The sequence below is a fragment of the Thunnus maccoyii genome, chromosome 8, assembly GCF_910596095.1.
Source record: "Thunnus maccoyii chromosome 8, fThuMac1.1, whole genome shotgun sequence".
Classification (NCBI taxonomy): domain Eukaryota; kingdom Metazoa; phylum Chordata; class Actinopteri; order Scombriformes; family Scombridae; genus Thunnus; species Thunnus maccoyii.
The window spans coordinates 34,404,671-34,426,509 of NC_056540.1; the positions used below are offsets into that span (position 1 = coordinate 34,404,671).

Genomic DNA, 21,839 nt, shown 5'->3' on the forward strand with positions numbered 1-21,839 from the left:
TATTTTTGTATTTTGTTTGTTTGTTTGTTTGTTTGTTGTTTATTTATTTTCAAGCTGTGATGTCTGTGATGAGTTTTTGATTGTTAATAAAGTTCTCTGGCAGCCATGTTGGAAGTCCTGACCTGGTTGTAAATATATAAAATATATAATAAATCATTTTTATAACATACAAATGTTTAGGGGTGTGCCTGAATACAAATACATTATTCGGCAAAGCACAAATAGTGGGTTTCATACGAATTATTTGTTTTTGGGAAGAAAAAAAAACATGTCAAATACCAGTTCGCAGGTCGGTTACATCGTTATCTCCGCTGTGACGTCTATCAGGGGTGAGTCCCAACAGACTCTAACCTGTTGTTCCCCTTCTGCTTTCCACAAAGTTAGATTGTAAAGAAATAGGCAATAAATGTAAAGTGCAAAGCAAGAATCACCTGTGAAGTTCTTCTACATGTTACACGCTGTGCTGTCTGTGTGTTATGGGTGTATAAATAGTTAGAGGTCTGTCTGCGATGAGGTGATGAGTAAAGTTTTATCTCAGTAGTCAGCGCAGTCGTCTATGATCTGAGAGACTCCAGTCTGAGACCAGTTCGTGTGGGGACCTCCTTCATAAGGTAGTTTATTCATGAACACTTATTGTAACTTTAATTTTCTAAAATTAAAAGCGTAACAAAAACAGAAACAGGATTTTTAAGCCTCTTTTCACTTTTGTTCAAATACAAATAATTTTGCTGCCTCAACAAAGACAGATACAAATACAAATACTGGCCTCTCTGCACATCCCTACAAATATATAAAAATATGTTTCTGACTGAGAACTGATGATCAATCTGATTTATCACCTGCTTGTTCTTCTGCTGACTGTAATATCTGCTCAGCTTCGTTTCCATAAAACATCTTTACGGATCTTCTTAATCTAAACAAAAAACTCCAAACTGACGACTCAGAGATGATCGTAGATTAACGAGTCAGCTGCAGGAGGAAACAAATATCACGTTCTGGGACTTTAGGCTGAGCGGCGAAGGCATAAAGGTCAGATCTGAGAGGGAAAGTGAAGAAGCTGCATCTCATTATCACCACTGAGCTGCTGCTGCTGCAGGTCAGACTGGTCTTACTGGGCAGCTTCCAGGAATAAAGGTGTAACTGTGTGAATGTGTCTGTGGTCACCATCCTCTCCTGATGGGAGATTTACTTTACTTTACTACATCTTTGTATTTATAGTTTATGTTGTTTTCCACACGCTGATACAGACATGATGACAGAATAATAGTAATTAATTATTATTTATTATTATTAATAATAATTCATATCCAGCACCAGTGGACTCAGCTGTCTCATTCAACAGTTTGTCTTTCTTTTTTACTATTTTCTACATTATAGAACAAAACTGACACATATGAAATCATAAATAATATCTGAACCAACTTCATGAAGTCGACGCCTGGATGGTTCCCAGTTAACAGGTTTGACTGGTCAGAAGTTAACTGGTGGCCTTAAAGGACCAGTGTGCAGAATTTAGTGGAGAAATGGAATATAATATTCATAAGTATGTTTTAATTAGTGTTTAATCACCTGAAAATAAGAACCGTTGTGTTTTTGTTTCTATCTACAGAGGGAGCGGGTCCTCTTCCTCGGAGCCGCCGTGTTTCTGCGCTGCCGTCGCTCTGCAGAAATATTGATGCTGAATGTTTGAGTGTTAGAGTCTGCTGACTGAGGCTGGAGGATCAGACAGTTAAAGAGGTCAACAACATACATCTGAGAGGAAAAATAAAAACAGTTTTTAATGTTATTTTATTTATTTTATAACTTTATTTTAATCTTTACTCTTTTTCTTATAATTTACAGGATAATTTGACCTCTTCACATCTTTTCTAATCTTCCTTTTTTAAAACCATAATTTCTGTTCTTTATTGTTTCATTTACATTTATTTTGTTTTCATTACAATAGAAACAGTGTTTTCATGCTGATACTGTGTACTGCTGTGTATTTTTAATTTCAGTATATTTCTGTTCTGTTTAATGAAACTCTTCATAAAGAGATTTTTAATATCTTTAATATATCTATTTTTATATGAGGTTTTCCTGCTTAAATAAAGGTTACATTTGTTGTTGTTGTTGTTTTAAAAGCTTTATTTGTCATATTTCTTAATGTCAGACATTGAATGTCTCCATGTTGGATTTTTATTGTTACAAAAAATATATTCAGTGATTCAAAATATGTTTAGATTCTGAATATTTCAATGAGACAAACTTTAAGCAAACAACATGAATAAGTAAAATATTAAAGATTGACTGTTTTCCCTCCGTGATGTGATTCCTGGCGGGAAGAGGATGAATGAGTTTCTGAATGAGCCTCTTTGGTCTTTTGTGGTTTTTGTGGTTCCTGAAAGAAGCAGCAGAGTGAGAGCTCTGTGCTTCCTGATCTGTGCAGAGACGAGAGGCAGCAGGAAGCAGAGCTGAAGACAAACTGAAGACACATCAGAGCATCACCTGCTGCTGGACTCACCTCACCTCTGCTCTTCCTCTGGACCTCTGAGTTCAATTTAAAGACTTTGTCCCTTCGCTGAGCTTCATCATCTGTTTGACCTGCAGCTAACGAAGAAGAGGAAGATTAACTCATGTTTCTATTTTAATTTTAAAAAAAAATATTTTTCCAGTTTGTCTGTTTTGAGCTGTTTGGAGGGTGGAGATGCCGGTGCAGGTCCCGGACGACTCGGACTTCTCTTCATTCAAGGATCAGTGTTTGAGTTCAGACGGATGGATCAGCAGATACAACAAGGGAGGAGTGACGGTTTGGTGTCGACAGGAGGAGAGCAAGACCGTCCAGAAGCTCAAGGTGAGAAACTATAACAACAGAAATATATAAAAATACAAAACACATGATGAGATCAGAGTTTTTCCTTCCCTTCAGGTTGAATAAATGATTTTAGAGAATGTCAAATCTGTTTTTTTAAAAACAAGAAACAAGAATAAAAGTTGACATTATGGAGATTAAAGAATATTAGTCTCAAACACTCTGATTGAGTATTTGAAATATTGATTCAGCTGCTGTCATTAACCTCTATCAGCAGCTGGTTAACAGATAAAGTTTCTGTTTGTTGCTCGTTCAGTTGTCTGAACGTCAACAGACCATCTGTAGCTGTTCAGTCACATCTTCCTGTCTGTGATCAATCATTTTAAATATTGATACGTGTGAAATCTGTATTTATGTTGATTTTGTTGTCATGACTATAAAACAGTGATGGTATCAGCCGACTTCCTGTCTCACTCTTTATGATGCTGTGAGGCCGTTCTGTTGTTTGTCACCTGAATAGAAAATAGTTTTAACAGTTTGCTGCAGCTCATTGACAACAAACTGTAAGAAAGTGTTTCTAACATCAACTAAAATCAACTAAATCAACCAAATGTGAAATCTGAAGTAAGTTATAAAAGTTATAAAATTGAACCATGTGATCAGGTGATCATGTTTGAACAGTTCCACCTGCAGTCAGTCAGTGTAAATATTGAATAATCGTTGTGTAAGAACTTGTTTTTGTGGTTCAACCTGTTTCAGTTTGATTTGTAATCTAACCTGAGCAAACATGTTTATAACATGTATGTAACATTTATATAATATTTATAATGCAGCTAAATTTTAACATGAGAGCAGCTGCTGGAAACAAACCTCTCAGTTATTCTGATAATTGATTAATAGTTCAAGTCAGTTTTTAAGCATCAATGTCAAACATGTGAAAACGTGCTTCTCTTCTATCGTTATGAACTGAATATCTTTTGAGTTTTGGACATTTCTCTCTGCTGTCTGATGTTTAATAAACCAAATGATGAATCAGTGAAATAATAAAATAACCTGAAGATGATACTGAAGCTGTAGTTGACTGACAGGGTGTTCTCTCCCCCAGTGCATGCTGGGATATAGTTGAAAACATATAGTATATGTTTATGTTGCTGTAATCATTCCTCCTGTTCATACTGACCATTAGAAGATCCTTCATAATGCACTTACAATGGAAGTGATGGGGGACAAAATCCACAGACCTCCTTCTGTACAAAAATGCATTTAAAAGTTTATCTGAAGCTAATATGAAGCTTCAGCGTCCAAATGAGTCAAATCAAGTAGATATCTTTCAACGTTACAGTCTTTTTAGTGCCAAAGTTCCTCTTTTTGTTACTATACTTCCACCTGCAGCTCAACAGGGAAAAAGCTGAATAGAAGCTTCACACAGACTTTTAAATGACTGTGTGGACACACTGTGGATTTTGGCCTCCATCACTTCCATTGAAAACACATTTGAAGGATCTTTTAATATCCAGTATGAACAGGAGGAATGATTACAGCGAGGAAAACCTCTTTCACTGCTCATATGGACACCTGGCTGCTGGTTTAACAATGTAACAATGTAAACATTGTGAACCTATCTATTAATATTTTATACATTTATTTGGTGGCTGCCTTTTGTTTAGGCAGCACTGCCTGTTGCCGTGGTAACATGTATTTTTCACCGGGATCAACAGAAGCTGTGAATACATGATGGCTGACGGATGCATCAGAACTGGTTGGATAAAAACACAGGATATCTGTGAGTCAGGTGACCTCCTGCAGAGGAAAAGCAAACAGTCGCTCAGCGTCAGCGTGCTGAAAAATTCAGAGCGGAAAGAAAAACGTAACGGCTGGAAACCTGAAGACAGAGAACGAGGAGGAGAGTTCAGCTGACACACAAACATTTATATCAACAAGTCTTAATGCAAGCTAGTGAAACAGTAATTTGAAACTGACTGATGGATTTATTATTATGATGGATTATTATTATTATTATATATTATAGTTATGGTTATATATCTATTATCTAGTCTCTATTGCATTTGAATTATTGCCATCTATCTATCTATCCAACATCCCAGAAGAAACAATGACATCAAACACAGAAGAAAATAAAGAGAAAACTAAGAGACGCAGTGGTTTCGACTAATTCATCACCTGCAGAAATAATCTGATATTTAATGTTGAATACAAAGATGAGCAAAAGATTTAATAAATAATGAACCAACTAACCCTAACCCTAACCCCACTAACCCTAACCCCTTAACCCTAACCCCACTAACCCTAACCCCCTAACTCTAATCCCCTAACCCTACTAACCCTAACCCTACTCTAACCCTAACCTCACTAACCCTAACCCCCTAACCCTAACCCCACTAACCCTAACCCCACTAACCCTAGCCCCCTAACCCCACTAACCCTAACCCCACTAACCCTAACCCTACTAACCCTAATCCCCTAACCCTACTAACCCTAATCCCCTAACCCTAACTCTAACCCTAACCTCACTAACCCTAACCCCACTAACCCTAACCCCCTAACCCCAACCCCCTAACCCTACTAACCCTAATCCCCTAACCCTAACTCTAATCCTAACCTCACTAACCCTAACCCCGTAACCCTAACCCCCTAACCCCACTAACCCTAACCCCACTAACCCTAATCCCCTAACCCTAACCCCACTAACCCTAATCCCGTAACCCTAACCCCCTAACCCCACTAACCTTAACCCTACTAACCCTAATCCCCTAACCCTAACCCCACTAACCTTAACCCTAATCCTAACCTCACTAACCCTAACCCCACTAACCCTAACCCCCTAACCCCACTAACCCTAATCCTAACCTCACTAACCCTAACCCCACTAATCCTAACCCCCAACCCTAACCCTAACACCACTAACCCTAACCCTACTAACCCTAATCACCCTAGCCCTAATCCTAACCCCACTAACCCTACTAATCCTAATCCCCCTAACCCCAACCCTAACCCCCAACCCTAACCCCACTAACCCTACTAATCCTAATCCCCCTAACCCCACTAACCCTAACCCCCAACCCTAACCCCATTTACCCTAATCCTACTAATCCTAATCCCCCTAACCCCAACCCTAACCCCACTAACCCTAACCCCCTAACCCTAACCCTACTAATCCTAATCCCCCTAACCCTGACCCTACTAACCCTAACCCCACTAACCCTAACCCCCTAACCCTACTAATCCTAATCCCCATAACCCCAACCCTAACCCCACTAACCCTAACCTTACTAACCCTAATCCCCCTAACCCTAACCCCACTAACCCTAACCCCACTAACCCTAACCCCCTAACCCTAACCCCACTAACCCTAACCTCCTAACCCTAACCCCACTAACCCTAACCCTATCTCTAAAAGTGTTTCCTGTTGTCTGAGGTGTAACAGGATAAAAATCAAACGTAAACAGACTGAGTGAATAAATGATGATGTCATGAATCATGTGACTGAAAAATCACTGAAGAGCTGAAAACATCAGATCTGTGTGAAGCAATGATGAGGAGACTGTAACTTTCCTCACATCAATACATGAAACTAACAGAAACGTCATATTTCCATCATGTTTTCCATCGTTTGACTGCATGGATGTATGAAGAGAACTGGCGTCGGAGGATTTGTTCATTCCTATGGAAGTTGCTCAGTGGTACATTAAGCCAAAGAAGCTACTTCCTGCGGTAAAGAAATGACCTGGATGAAAACATACTGCGCACGTTTTACGGGCCGCATGCACGCATGGAGCACTTTCAGTTTAGCCCTCCAGCTAACATGAACGGGGATAAAACAATTCAATCAAGCAGCTCGTTTAGACTTTCTAAATGTGATCGGGCTGAATGGATCAAATTCTGATAGTGAAACGAGTCATTTCGTGGGGTTGTGACGCTCTGTTGGACCCGGAGATTGTAATTCTACGGTTTGGCCGCTCTTTTAATGACGTCATCTCGTTGTGTCTTCTTCTTCTGCGATGGTTTAACGGCACGGACTGTTATTCACACAGCAGCAGCAGCGGATGGAAACAAACATTCACTATATTTTACTTTGATGATTTTCTGCAAATTCAGTTAAAATTTGAGCCACATTTGGATGAAGACTTGGCTCATGAAATATTAACGAACGTAACATAAAACACTACAAATGTAACTTAATTTCTTGTAAAATATATCAATACGTCATCACATCATCAGTTAAGTTCACTCTGATGTGCATATTTAAACAGAATTGTGTATTTTTATCGGTTAATAAGTAAATTTAGCAGCATATTTTCTTATTAATCTGTTTTGTAAGAAGCTTTATTTAGTCTCTGTCAAGTCATGGAGCTCAAACCTTCAGCAATTAGCAAAATGCTGTTTCTGTTGTCCCACTAGAACCAGTTACTGTAAATCCTTAAACACCAGTTAGTATTCACTACAAATTCATTTGATCATTTTCTGGAAATCCTGTTAAATTTTGAGCTACAATTGGATGGAAACTCATCTATTATAATGTACAGAGTTGTAATTAATGCAGAAAAGAGGAACTGAGAGTTTTCTGGACGGTGTCAGAGTGTGTTTGACCACAGGAAGTTAACCACAGGACGACAGGAAGTGAGTGTGGACAGGTGGGAGGGAGTGTGTGTGTGTTACTGAATACACACACAAACACACAGAAGCAGAGCTGATGATGACGAGGATGATGATGGCTCATGTTTTAATAATTCAGGAAGTCTTTCTGGAGCGGCGAGGCGTTTCTTCTCACACATGAATAATTGAACTCTCCTCTGCTGCTGACGACATCTCAGGTCTTGTCCAGACATACACGTGTATTTTTGAAAACATAGTTTTAGCCTTGCGTCCACATGCAAACTGTGTTTTAGGACGGTCACTGAAACCTTTTGGTAAACTCCTTCCAGGATGAAGATGTTCAGAAACTCTGTTTTCAGTGTTGATGTGTAGACGAGAAAAGTGAGTTTTTGGTTTGTGGCGTCAGAGTGGGTGCCGTTGTCTCCGCTGTTTACATGATGCAACATTTCTTGCAATGGCGGATGGGACCAATATAATGCTGGTTCTAACTTTGCGTACAGGACTTTTTATATCTTTACACATAAATGTGCAGTTACTCTTCCGCTATATTGAGAAACAGAGGTGTCAGAATGAACTATTGCAGGCAGCCTATTGGAAATAGCTCTTTTTCAGGCTTCTGATTAGCCAACATGGCTTTAGGGTTATATCTTAGTTTTGACATACTCTTGACAGTGCTTCAATTACGTTTTTGCGTTTACATTCGGACAGAGATTTTTTTTAAAATAGTGCTTGTGTGGACAGGAATTTTTTTTTTTTTTGAGAACAAAAAGAGTAAAACCCTGCGTATGGACTAGACATCACATGGGAGAGTGGGAATATAAATACAGCATGAAGTGAGGAGAGGAAACAGCTTTACAGTATAACATGAGGGAAATATCTGGCTCTTTAGCTGCTAAATGCTCCACTATGTTCACCGGCTAATCTACAGCTAACTGTGTCTGTTTGCCGTTTGGTGCTGAGCAGGTAGTGTATAGCGGCTTTTTACAGCTTCTTCTCTGAAAACGACGCTATGAGAGACGCTGAGAGTGAACCAGAACAGTAAAAGTTGCAGCTGGACAGATAAACAATGAGCTGAAACTCACTATAAAGCTCCGTAAAGCCGAGAGGAGCCGCAGAGTCTCTGATAATTCTCTGTAGGTTCATCACTACAAGCCACAACCGACACATTGCTCACTGACACATCAGACTGTGGAGGGAGAGAAATATACATTAGTGCTGCTATAATACTTTAGAAATCTCTGTCTCATGATTAAACACGTTGTGTTGGAAAGGTGGACTGACGGATCAACATTCAAGACTCAAGAAACTCTATTGTCTTTCACATAATAACAGAAATTTTTCTGACACGGCTCAATCAAAGACAAAGATAGACAAACATAACGAATAACATAACAAATCATTATCTATTATTATATTTCAAGCTGTTATCTTCTCATCTGTATCCAGTAGGAAGCTCCCGGTCTCAAAAGTGAAGCCAGTGTGGAGTGTCTTAAACCTGCATTCTCTCTAATGACCAGCAGGGGGCGACTCCACTGGCTGCAAAAAGAAGTCTGATGTATGGAAGTCTATGAGAAAATAACCCTACTGCTCACTTGATTTATTACCATTATCAATAAACACTTTCCTGATGAGCTTATGGTCTCAATCACTAGTTTCAAGTCTTCTTCAATACAGCATGATGCTCATTTTGTAAATCATGGTCCCATTTAGAGGAAAAATAGACGATAAAGCAGCGTATGCTTTAGGGTGTGGCTACCTTGTGATTGACAATTTGCTAACATGGTGACAACATTTTTAATGTGACGTAACCGTGGTGTAAACCCAGATTCACAGAGTATAGGCGTAGCCGTCGTCATTTCAGCGTGTTTTCAGTTATGAAAATTAACTGTAACATTTTGGTCGCCTGCAAAAGTCTTGTTCAGTGTTTGGTTGTACTAAAAGATCCTCTAAGGAGTCGGCTGTTCAGTTTTTCTGGTGAATACATTTTGTTTCAATGGTTTTAGGCCTGTTTTTGGCTAACGTTATATCAAAACACTTTTATGCAGGCTGTTGTTTAGACTTTGGAGCTGGAGTATTATGAACAGAGAGGATCCAGACTCTAGAATAAACTCACTCACAAAAAAATGTAATTTAAAAGTCAAGTTTAATCATAAATCAATCAACTAAGGAGGAAGAGTCCCCCAATCAAACCATAAGAATAAGTGACTGGTTGTTATATACGCACATCACATCATCATCATAAATCAAACAAAAACTTTGACCAGATGATGGCGCTACACAGTAAAAATCACTGGGTTAAAACTACATCCAGTCTGGATCAATATAGCAGCAACACAACATCTGAGTTACACACAACAAGCTTTAGCTAAAAACTGTCACAGATTTATTGTTTCTTGTATAAAACGATGTGCAGATGACATTCAGAAGATACACAAGTTATTAACAACCAATAACAAACTGTGACATAAGTTTAACAAGAGTAGATTATAACAAGCCTTAGTTTGGGTAAATAACCCAACAGGAAAATAAAAAATAATATTAAAAGTGGCTCAAAATAACATTAACCCAGAATTGTGTTGCTGCTATATCGACCCAAACTGAGTCAAATTTTAACACAGTGATTTTTTTGTGTGTAGATGAAAAGTCAGAGGATCAAAGTTATTACAGTTCATCCCAAGGGGAACATGAATGTTCTGGACCAAGTTTCTCATCAATCCATCTAGCATTGTCATCCTTTTAGCTACACTGCTAACGTGGCTAACTTTTGTAGAGAAACCAAGCAGGAGTTATAATGGTTGGACATGACAACAAAAATCTGAAAATAATTTATCTAGAAAAGAAAGAGAGAGAGAGAGTTATAAGTTGTGAGTGTTTCTGTATGTATTTGTGATTGTGATGAAGGTCTCTGAACTGTCTTTTAGCTCCTCAACTCTAGAACATTGAGTTTCTATCTGTGACTTTAATCTGAACTATCCTCAGGGAGAGTTGGACGTGTTGCAGCAGGCGCAACATCAACAACATTTTGAATATTTTTCCCAGCCATTACTTCTGAAGTGCAGCAAGGTGTTAAAGCTGAAAACTACAGACTGACAACTCCTCAGAAAAACTGATCCTGAGTTTTCAGACTGTTAACTGAAACATTTCACACAGAAGAGAGACGGATAGAGACAGACAGACTTGTGTCGACTGACAGACATGAAGCTCAGGACTTCATGAATGATTAATGCGGCAGCAGAGCTGTGCTGATTGAGTTACACGCAGCGTTTTACAGCGTTGAGCCTCAACAATATCTGATGACTGCAGCTCAGTCGAGCTTAACGCTCCAGTAAGATTACAGCAGTGGAAAAAAGTGACGTCCTACAGTAAGCAGACGTCTCACATTCGGTCTCTGTGGGGACACACTGACGTCCATTAAACTCTGTCACAAACACTGGTGTCGACATTTACTTTGACCGACCTCAGACCCACAGCTTCAGATATTGTGATTACAATTGAGAGATCTTCAGTTAGTTTCTCCAATAGCTTCTGTTTATTTTCTGGTTTTACAAATCAAACTGAAATAAAGTACAGCATAAAAATTAAAATGGCCTTCCAAAGACCAAAATTTAGTCCAAATAAAACCAAAATACAGCAGAAATGGAGCTAAAATACTGCAAAAAAAGAATATGAAGAACATACAGCATTGTAATGTCTTATGAAAGAGAAGATAAGGCTGATAGCCTTTGAAGGTAAATCAATTCTGAAATGAACCAGCAGCTGGTAAACAGAGGCTCAGGTGGTGATGTAAATGTAATTTCCTTGAATTCGCTAAAATCCTTTTTGCTGCCTCTCACACCAACTGCAGTTGAGATACGAACTTGCAGTAGTCCAAATGTGATAAGATAAAAGCTTTGATAACTGTCTCCAGGTCAGCAGAGGACAGAAAACATCTTTCAGCTGGAGAAAGCAGGACTGGACAACCCTGAAGTCAGAGTCAAATAGGACTTCCAGATTTCTAGCTACAGGTTTAACATTTATTGACATTTTGACATCACAACAGGAAAATCACATGTGTAACAATAACATTAATATCATCTGCATTCCACTTAGATTCACCGGTTCCAGGGCTCTGCTATTACACAGACTGGTTCACTGGTCTGGCTTACTGGGACATTTAATGGATCAGATCCATCATTATTAGTCCAACCTGTGCTTTTCCTGTTTCGTGAAAAAGGTCCATTGTGGATCAGTTGTTAGGGCCGAATAAAATGATCTCTATTTTACTGTCATTTAGCTGTTGGACATTGAACACTAAATGTCTTCAAGACAGTTGTTATTTGTACATATAACATGGTGTCATCCACATAAAAATGAAACTTAATTTTATACTTGTGAGGTTATATGACAACAGAAATAAACAGAAAAATGAGCTTACAGTGAAATAGGACTCCCAGATGGACCACATGTGAAAAACGTCTTTGAATTCTGAGATTAAATTCAGAATTCTGACTTTATTCTATAAATGCTACAAATTTAATATTTATTGACAGACTGCCAAGACTACTGTGGATTAGGGGGGGAGCTGAATCCAAATACGGTATTCACAAAATATTGGTTTTTATGAATATTTATTTCATACAAATGTTTTAAAAATTATTTGTTTTCGGGAAGAAAAAAATGTCAAATAACAGCGAACAGGTTGGGATTTGTAGCGTAGCGTAGTAACGTTGCTCCATTCTATCTCTGTCATATAGCAGAGTGTCAACCGCATACAACTTAAAGTTAATATTATATAAGTGAATGATGTCCCCTAGAGGCAGCATCTAAACAGAAAACAGCAGAGGATCTAAAACTGAACTTTGCGTCACAAAAGACCAAATCTTTTAAGAAGAGAAATCAGGAATAAACCTTCTCAACTCCAGCACCAAAACTGAGCTCAGAGTCAAATAAGACACAGATATTTCTCTCTACAAGTATAAGTAACATTTAACAACAAGGCTACTGTGACTCAGCTAGACAGAGTTGGAGGGACAGAATAAAGTGGTTTATAAATCATTTAGTAACAGTTTATATACTTACAGTAAAGTGTTACAATGAAGGTTAATGTAACATAATAACAGAAAACAGCTGAGGACCTAAAACAGACCCCTGTGGAACACCACAGGTGAAATTGGCAAAAGTAGATAAAAGATTAGTAACAGCAATGTAGAATAGTTAATGGTACGATTTGAAACAGTATATTATCAGGGATGCTGACCCACTTCTCAAGGCGATTAAACAAGATACCATAGTTTCTCTTTCGCTAAGACTCTTGGGATATGTAGTCAGATGTCAGCAGTTTTTCTGCCGTTAGAGGTTCTCTGTTGACCTGAAGGTCGACAGCTGAAATCCCAGACGGCCTGATAAGATCAGTGCGGGAGAAAGTGAAGGTCTGCTGTCCTGGTTAGCTGCCAAAGTGCCACTGAGCAAGGCAGCTACAGACAGCCAGCTGGAAAACAGGCATGAATATAAACACTTCTGTCTTTCAGTTTATCTGAAGTTCAAATGAGAATGAGTCCAACCAATAACAGCTCAGACACATAACATAATAGTCATTCAGACAACAGGACACAAAGTCCCTCCAGGAATTTAACCAATCCCTGCATCTGTTTCTTTTGTTTCACCAAAACAGTTCACTTTCCTGCAAAAGATGACCAAATTCAGCTGTTTGGGGCTCAGGTGAAACAAAGTTAAACCTCGTTCTCAACAACTAGAATTCATGCTGAATTTGTGCTGGAAAACACAAATTAAAAGCTTCAAAAAGGGACAGGTGTGACAGGAAGATCTACTTCCTTGTACGGCAAACAAGTTGTAGGTCAGAAATGGTTAGAAGTTCAGGACTTTCAGGGATTTGTGAGCTGAGTTCCTCCTGCTTTTAGGTTTAGGTAAGATATTGATACTTAAAAGAGTCCACAGAGTCCACTCCACACATTTATAACTTCACTCCTGTATCATCAGACTCATGATGGACAGTCTAAAAAAAAGGAAAACTGATGCAGCAGAATCAGAGATATTGTCTTTTTTATTTCACACATTCTTTTCTTGCCAAACTTGTAGTTTCAGCCCCAGTTGATGCTCACTCAAGTGACATCACTTGAGAATTCCAGGAAAATGTCCTCATTATATTGTTTACCTGTCCTGTTCTATGTTTATCCAGCTTAGTTGTGTATTTTTATACACAACTTCCCCCCATTATCAATACTTAATTATCAATACTTTTCGGGAAACTTCTTTGGAAATGATTTGTTAACCAACCCCCAGTGATTCTCTAAAAAATAATCTAAACTCTCTCCTCTGTGTCTTTCTACTGTGACTGGAGGATGAAGGACCTCAGACTTCAGATATTACACAATACATCCCACACTGCAGCATTTTTAACTCAGCTGCTGCAGAATCTGTTTCTCTCTTTCAGATATTCCTCCTCAGTGAGTCTCAAACAAACCATCCAGTTGATTTAACGCTCCATAAAAACCATCTGCAGTTCAACACCTCCGACATTAAATCCTCTTTCCCTGCTCACACTGACAGTTATTATCTCAGTGCTTCTATTCTGCTGATTCACACTAAAAATGATCAACTGATGAAAAGCCAACAGCCTCTGAATGTTCAGAAAATATAGTAATGTGTTATATATTCTCCTGAGAATCTGGCACATTTACACTGCTCAAGGTCTCTCACCAAACTACATAATGATTTTTTTTAACATTTAAAGCTCCTCTATCCATTTTTAAAGATGTTTTTAATGCTTTTTCATATTTTGTCATCTCTGAACTCTATGATCCTTTACTTGACTAAAAACTTCATGAATGGCAGAAAATACCAGAGATACCACAGTAAAACATTTATATAGTTGTACTTTACATTAAAGAGGTCATATTATACTCTTTTCCCAGTTTATTATGTTCATTATCATGGTCTTTTTTACAAACATTAGCATGTTTTATGGTCATGGCAAAACATTCAACACATAAAACAATCAGGAGAGAAACTCAACAATTGTAGCAGCCAACGATATTTTTATAACAAATTTTCATGCAAACCTGAAGTTTAGTTTCTCAATTTGTTTAAAAAGTTACTTTCCAATTTCTGTTTCATATTAACAGAATTTTGAATTTCCCCCCAAATTCCTTAAAGGGTCATTAATGGTGATTTTCTATCTTTTTCTTCATGTTTGGATCCAAACAATGAACTGGACCCTGTTTCAGAAAGCAAGTTTAGTGAAAACTCTGAGTTTGTTAATCCTGAGATGAATCTCTGGGTTTTCAGTTCTAGAGAGACAGCTAGCTTAAACTGGATCAGTTGCCATGGTAACTTAAACTCTGGGTCAGTCACCATGGTAACTTAAAGTTTAGATCAGTTGCCATGGTAACTTAAACTCTAGATCAGTCGCCATGGTAACTTAAACTCTGGATCAGTTGCCATGGTAACTGAGTCTATGAAGCTGACCTGCTCGCTGGCAGGTTTTCTGAGTTTCTCTCTGTTTCATGTCTTCATTCATTCAGTCGTATCAAAGCTCGTATTGATTGTTCATTAGTGGAGGTTTACTGACAGAATCTAAATCCTGGTTGGATATTTTATGCGCATCAGTCATTTCTTTGAACAGAGTTTTTTTATCTCTCACAGTCAAATATCACACAGTATGAATTGATCCTCAGTTCAGAATCAAACCTCTTCATGTCCTTCTGGTATAACTCTGAGACTCTGTCAGTTTGTTAGAGCAGCTGCTGACCTCAAATCTTTATTGCACATAATGTTTAATCTCAGTTTAAATTCAAACAATCTGTATGAAGCTTCAGACATGTAGGATCAATGAATAATTATTTCTATCACTCATGATGTGATTGGTCCACTGATGGAACATTATTCCTATAATATTGTAGATTATATGTTAATATTTCTGAGTGAGCAGCATCACTGAATGATGTTGAGCTGAGATACAAATATATGTTTAAACATTTAAAATCTGCTGTATTTTAACCTTGAAGCCTTTTCAAGTGCAAATCAGCAAACACATTATTACTGATCAGACTGTGAGTTTAGTCATGTCTTTGTGTCTTTGATCTATTTATGTTTTAAATCTTTAACTTATTTTTCATCTTCAGTTGCTGCTTCCTGTGTTTTGTCCGTCAGATTAAAGCTGAACAAATATGTTTAAAATGTAATGTAGCTGCAGCCTGATTCCACTTTATCATCATTAAGGAAATGTAAGTCTGGTAAATGATGAATTAATGGACGACACTGAATAAAACTTTATTGTGTTAACTTATTGACACTTTCCCCGCTCTGACTCAGGCTCTTTTTTTAAAGATAAATCTGCATCGTCCTGAAAGTCCTGATGGCTTTTTTCATTCATCACACACACGCTTAACTCTTCTCACTTCCCATCTCGGGGTTCATCAACTCAGAGTTCAGGTTAGACTCAGAATTTGTTGAACCTGCTTTCTGATGCAGTATTGTATTGTGTAAGTATTGTGTGTGTATCAAAGCCTGATATATCTTATTCCTCCGTTGTTGTCCAGAAACTATTAAAAACCCGTCAGTGAGTCACAGCGCTGCACTGGGTGACATGTTCCTTCATCATGAAGAGTTTGGTCACGTCCAAAGACTAATAACAGCATCACGTTTTCAGTCTCTGGAGAGTAGTTCTGTGTAAGGCAGACGCCACTGAGCATGTGTGAAGATGCAGGTCTGTTGACATGCTCTGCTAGCTTGTTGTGCTACAGATCACAACCTCTGGACTTTGTACTACACTGTACATCTCTCAAAGAACTTCAGTATAAAGTCCAGAGGTTGTGATTAAAGCCACGTGCTTCATGTTCAGGACACAGTTCAGTGCTGCTGCGGAAATAAAAACAAACAGAACTTTCAACCATGAATTCTGATTGAAATGTTTTCACTGAAGCATTTTTAATATTATTTAATGTTTGCTGCTCTGTGACTGTGAGTCAATGTCTGTTTGGCTGATCCTGGTTCAGATTGAAGAGCTGCTTCTCTGAGCCTCCTGTAGCTTCCTAAAACCAGGACATGATGTTTACATGCACAGACACATAACGGAGATACTAGTGCTCAGTGTTTGGACCTTCATTATGAACACCTGACGTCTGCAGGTGCGTTTACCTGGTGTTCTTACATCCACTCACAGAAATCTGAAAACTGGATTCACAGTTTAGAAAATAAGTCAGGAAGCAGAATTCTCTGATGACATGTAAACATGTGTAACGTGGACAGTGTGTGTTACATATATTTAAATGTACTACAAAACAAACACAAACGGCAGCATGTAGTGTTGGTTCTGGTTATATCTGGGTTCATATCTTACCCTCGTCTGTGTTTGTGTCTCAGATGAGAATAGTGTGTAAAGACGTGACGGCGGAGACTCTGTACGACGTCCTCCATGACACCAGCTACCGCAAGAAGTGGGACACCAACATGATCGACACCTACGACATCGGCAGGCTGACAGTCAACGCGGACGTTGGATACTACTCCTGTGAGTCCGGCTGTTTGGAGACTTTCAGCGTTTTGTACAGAGCATGTGTGACGTGTTTCTTTCTGTAGTCAGATGTCTTCACAAACAGCAAAAACAGATATGATTGGAGGAGAAAATGTGAACACAGAAATGACTCAAAAGATAAAAGGATCCAGAAAACTCTGGACCTTTTCTGTTTGTGGAATCCTGAACATGGAAAACATGACAAGAAATTCTGGCTTAAATACACCACAGTATAAAAAAATCAAAGACATTTAGTTGTAAAACAAGGAAATTCTTCACATTATTATGTATTTGATACCGATTTTTAAAAAGAGGATTTTAAAGGGTGATGTGGAAAATGTTGGTTAATTAGGAAATCAACAGCTTAAAATTTGAGCTGCAAGTATGTCTGAGTTGATATCACTTTCTCATCAAGCAACTTTATAAATGGTTTGTAACTAATTACTTTATTCTTGGTTAATAAATAATGTTCTCATTTATAGATCAACTTAAGGATTGTCAGGTTGTGAAAAATCCACTTTGAATAATAAATGTTAGTCATGAATAAAAGGTTCCCAACATTAAAACACATTTACTATAACAGTTAATAAAAGTATTGTAAATGCTGTAAGTTGTCAATAAATTGATTTTGATTGAAAAAACCAAACCAAACCAAAAGAAAACCCTGTGGACCAACTTAAAACTAACACAGACTTTTATTAAATTATTATTATTAAAGAGCGAGAAACACTTTTCATGTATCTGTGTTTGGTTTGCTGTCGACTGTGTCGTTTGAAGGGAAATGTCCGAGCCCGCTGAAGAACAGGGACTTTGTGACGATGAGATCCTGGCTTCCTCTCGGCAACGACTACCTGATCATCAACTACTCTGTCAAACACCCGGTGAGCTTTTATATTCTTCTTTACGTTTAGGTTCTTTTTGTCACAAAAGGTGGGTGAATGGAGCAGGTGGACCCAAATGCAGAGACAGCAGGCAGGTTGGATACGATGCTGAACAAAGAGAAAATCACAAGAGACACTGGGAACAGGAACAAAGCCCATAAACGCAGGGAAAAAAAACTCGGCGCATACACAGTGCGAAGGCAGAACAAAAGCAGACGACTTGACAAAGACTGAACTGAAAACTGGACTATAAATACAAAGGGAGTGATTGCAAATGAAACACAGGTGAGACACATGAGATAATCAAACACAGGAAGTAAAGTGACCAGACACAAAGAGGAAATCTTTCAAAATAAAACAGGAACTAAAGTAAACAAACAGGTGACACAAAACACAGGAGGAACACACAAGTGAACAGAGAAAACCAAAACCAGGAAACAAATGCAACACAAATGAAAGAGCCCCTCAAAAAGTCCAACTAAAAACAGAAAACGTCTGAGGGCATCAGAAGGATGACAACAAAAACCAAGGAAGTCAAAAGAACAAAAACACAAAGAGTCCAAAAAACAGAAAAAGTCCCGGTAGGACGTGACACTTTTTTTGAACAAACGAGAGAAGCAACAGAACCAGAAATGAACACAAACAAAACGACAAGAAAAACAACAAGGGATGAAGAGGTGCCAGGGTCTCTCCTCTCCACTCATATCCAACCTCTTCTTCTTCTGGTCTGTTTGCCCGTCAGTCTGTACTCTCCTTTCTCTCCTCCTCATCCTCCTTGCTCTCCTCCTGCTTTACTGGAGCACTGGAGCCCAGCTTGGAACTCGACTCAGACTCAGTCTTGATGACTTGGACTCAGGTAATGGGGACTCGACTCAGACTCTTCTTTGGTGACTTGGACTTGGTCTCGAACACCGGGGACTGTTGAATTTTCACCCATCTACACTGATAGACCCAGTAGGCCCAGTAGACCCAGTAGACCCAGTAGACCCAGTCTGTGACGATCAGCCAGAAGTCAAAAGTAGATTTTTATCTGAATTCACGATCTGACATAAAAAAGTGAATAAACCTGACAGAAAGATGAATCTGTCTGTCTGGACTGTTTCATGTCCAGCAGATTGATCCTGGTCTTGAGTCTGGGTTGAAAACAGTGAACTGATCCTTTAACAGTTGGACGCTGTGACATCACAGACTGTCTCTTCTTCTCTGTTTGTCTTGGCAGAAATATCCTCCAAAGAAGGACTACGTCCGAGCCGTGTCTCTGCTGACCGGATACCTGATCCAGTCCAACGGAGCCAACTGCTCCACCCTCTATTACCTGACCCAGGTGGACCCCAAAGGTGAGAGCACACAGGTGACCCCAACCTATCAGAGCACACACACAGGTGACCCCAACCTATCAGAGCACACACACAGGTGACCCCCGACCTGTCAGAGCACACGCACAGGTGACCCCCGACCTGTCAGAGCACACACAGGTGACCCCCGACCTGTCAGAGCACACACAGGTGACCCCGACCTGTCAGAGCACACACACAGGTGACCCCGACCTGTCAGAGCACACACACAGGTGACCCCCGACCTGTCAGAGCACACACAGGTGACCCCCACCTGTCAGAGCACGCACACAGGTGACCCCCAGCATGCTCCCACTTTCTAAAGATGTTGATTTACATAAGTGTCCTGAGTTCCTAAAAATGCCCTGAAGTTTTAGTCCTCACTTTACAAACAATATATTCTTTTTCCAAAAACGTGTTCACTTTTTAAAAATGTCCTAATTCCCATCCCTTCACCCTCCAGTCTTTGATCTTTCAAAAATGTCCTAATTTTCTAAAGATGTCATTGCTTCACACAAGTATCTTCACTTTCAAAAAAAAAAGGCCTGACGTCCAAAAAAAAAAACAACCCCTTACTTTCCTAAATATCCTTACTTAAAAAAAAAACAACCTCCTTCTCCAAAATGGTCCCATCATCCAACAATGTTGTCCTCACTTTCCAGAAAAGCTTGTTTTCCAAAAAATTCCCCCATTTTCTAAAAAACGTTCTTAAAACGTTAAACTGACTTTCCAAAAATGCCCCCAATTATAAAACAACTCACTCTACAAATAGTGCACTCTTTCCCCGAAAACGGCCTTTTCCAAAATGGCCCCAACTTCCAAAAATGTTCTCTTCTGCCAAAAGATGTTGTAACTTTCCAGCGAAAAGGAAATGTCCAACAGTGTTTTGTCCTCACAGTGTCTGAAGGTCATGTTGGTTCTGGCAGAGACAGCAGTCAGTAATAACAGGCGCTCACATGACGTCCTCTGGTGTCTTTCCTGTCTGCAGGTTCTTTACCAAAGTGGGTGGTGAACAGAGTCTCTCAGTTTGTGGCTCCAAAGGTAAAATGATTTGTGTTTTTGATGCGAGCAGATAACTGCGAAGCTCCGTCTGTCTCACCGTGTGTCTGTCTCCTCTCAGGCGATGAGGAAGATCTACAAAGCGTCTCAGAAGTATCCCGAGTGGAAGAGGAAGCACAACCCGACACTGAAGCCGTGGATGTTCCCGGAGCAGAACTCGCTGCCGTGCATCAACGTGTCGGAGCTGACGGTGCAGCGCGCCGACTCGCTGGAGAACATCGACGAGAGCGGCCTGAGCGAGGAGAAGACGCAGCACAGCGACGACGAGGACTGAAAACCTGCTGCTTTTTCTCTGATTTACTCTGTTAGTTTGCTTGTTTGTTTGTTTGTTTGTTTGTTTGTTTGTCAGACTGATCAGACCAGACTGCAATTTATTCTCCAACAAAAAATGTCTTCCTGTGTAACTTCAATGATTCTTTCATGTTATTATATTCCGGCTTTAATTTCAGATTCGGTTCATGGAAGTCTGTGAACGTTCAGTTTGATTTTAAGTTTAACAAAGTTTAACTTAAGTCAGGTGCTTCACTTCCTAAAGAGCCAGATATTCCCCTCAGGAGTTGGTAGAGAGCAACAACAGAACTAATTCACTGGACAGAAACACGACTCCACATGAATGATAATGTTGCTCCGTAAATAAGCGGCTGTTTGCTAACAAGTCCAACATATCAACTTAAAAGCTGATGATGTGTCAGAGTTAATGTTCACTGCTTGTTTCTGATGGAAACTTAATGAATGCAGGTTTAAAGTAAAGTTGCAAGAGAGCTGATCTGACATCAGAGTCTAATCAGGTAAAATGAAACAGGTGGAGCGCAGGTGTGTTGGGGCTTTGAGACACCAAACAACAACAATCAGGTGCAGTTTTTCCAAATATCGCTGTGGAAATAAAACCAGAGAATCACAGCAGAAATGTCATATTTATTAGTTTCTGTATTCAAACATTAAACTGTGACATCTGCAAACTAACATAGATTACACCGCGTGTGTTTGACATGTGACTCTCTTGTTGAGTTATGATGCAAACAGACAGTTTTTCTGTGATTTTACACACAACAAACCTGCAGTTTTTTTAAATTATTGAGGATGTTTGAGTCCAGTGAGACACTTTGGTTTGTTTCCTGTTTTCCTGATGAGCAATAACATGTAAAATATCATTAAACATCAGTTACAATAACACAGAATCATGTAGTGAATCATGTGATTTCATTTTTTGAGCTTTTTGTTTAGAAATCCTGAAAAAAAACTTAATCCAGTAAAAAGTCCAATATTTAAGTTTAAAGTGGCATAAAATGAAAATACTCAAGTAGGACTCCAACTAACGATTATTTTCATTATCAATTGATCTGCTGATTATTTTCTTCTTTTCAATCGGTTAACTGTTTTGTCTATAGTAATGTCAGTTATTATTTCTGTGAAGAAATGTCTTTAAATGTCTTGTGTTTGTTTTTTTTAATACTCTACAATATCAAGATACTTCAATACTGTCATAAAGGCTTCAAATCATCTCATGTGAGAAGCTGCAACCAGCAAATATTTGGCATTTTCAGCCATCAAAAATAGTTGCTGATAAATATTCTGTCAGTCGACTAATTAAATGAATCAACTAATAGCTGCAGTTCTACATTAAAGTAGATCAAAATTGTACATAAGAA

At 38.9% G+C, this 21,839-nt stretch overlaps 2 protein-coding genes across 2 annotated transcripts in view; one reads left to right on the forward strand and one right to left on the reverse strand.

Moving 5' to 3' along the window:
* The window catches only part of LOC121901528 (NLR family CARD domain-containing protein 3-like), a 481,268-nt gene that overhangs the window by 128,589 nt on the left and 330,840 nt on the right, over positions 1-21,839 (reverse strand). The window lies entirely within an intron of this gene.
* stard15 (StAR-related lipid transfer (START) domain containing 15) lies at positions 2,176-20,791 on the forward strand. The gene is made up of 6 exons (XM_042418389.1): positions 2,176-2,833; positions 16,766-16,913; positions 17,694-17,797; positions 19,017-19,134; positions 20,120-20,172; positions 20,252-20,791. Exons 1-6 carry the CDS (start codon positions 2,687-2,689, stop codon positions 20,462-20,464), a joined length of 783 nt encoding a protein of 260 aa, XP_042274323.1. The 5' UTR covers positions 2,176-2,686; the 3' UTR covers positions 20,465-20,791.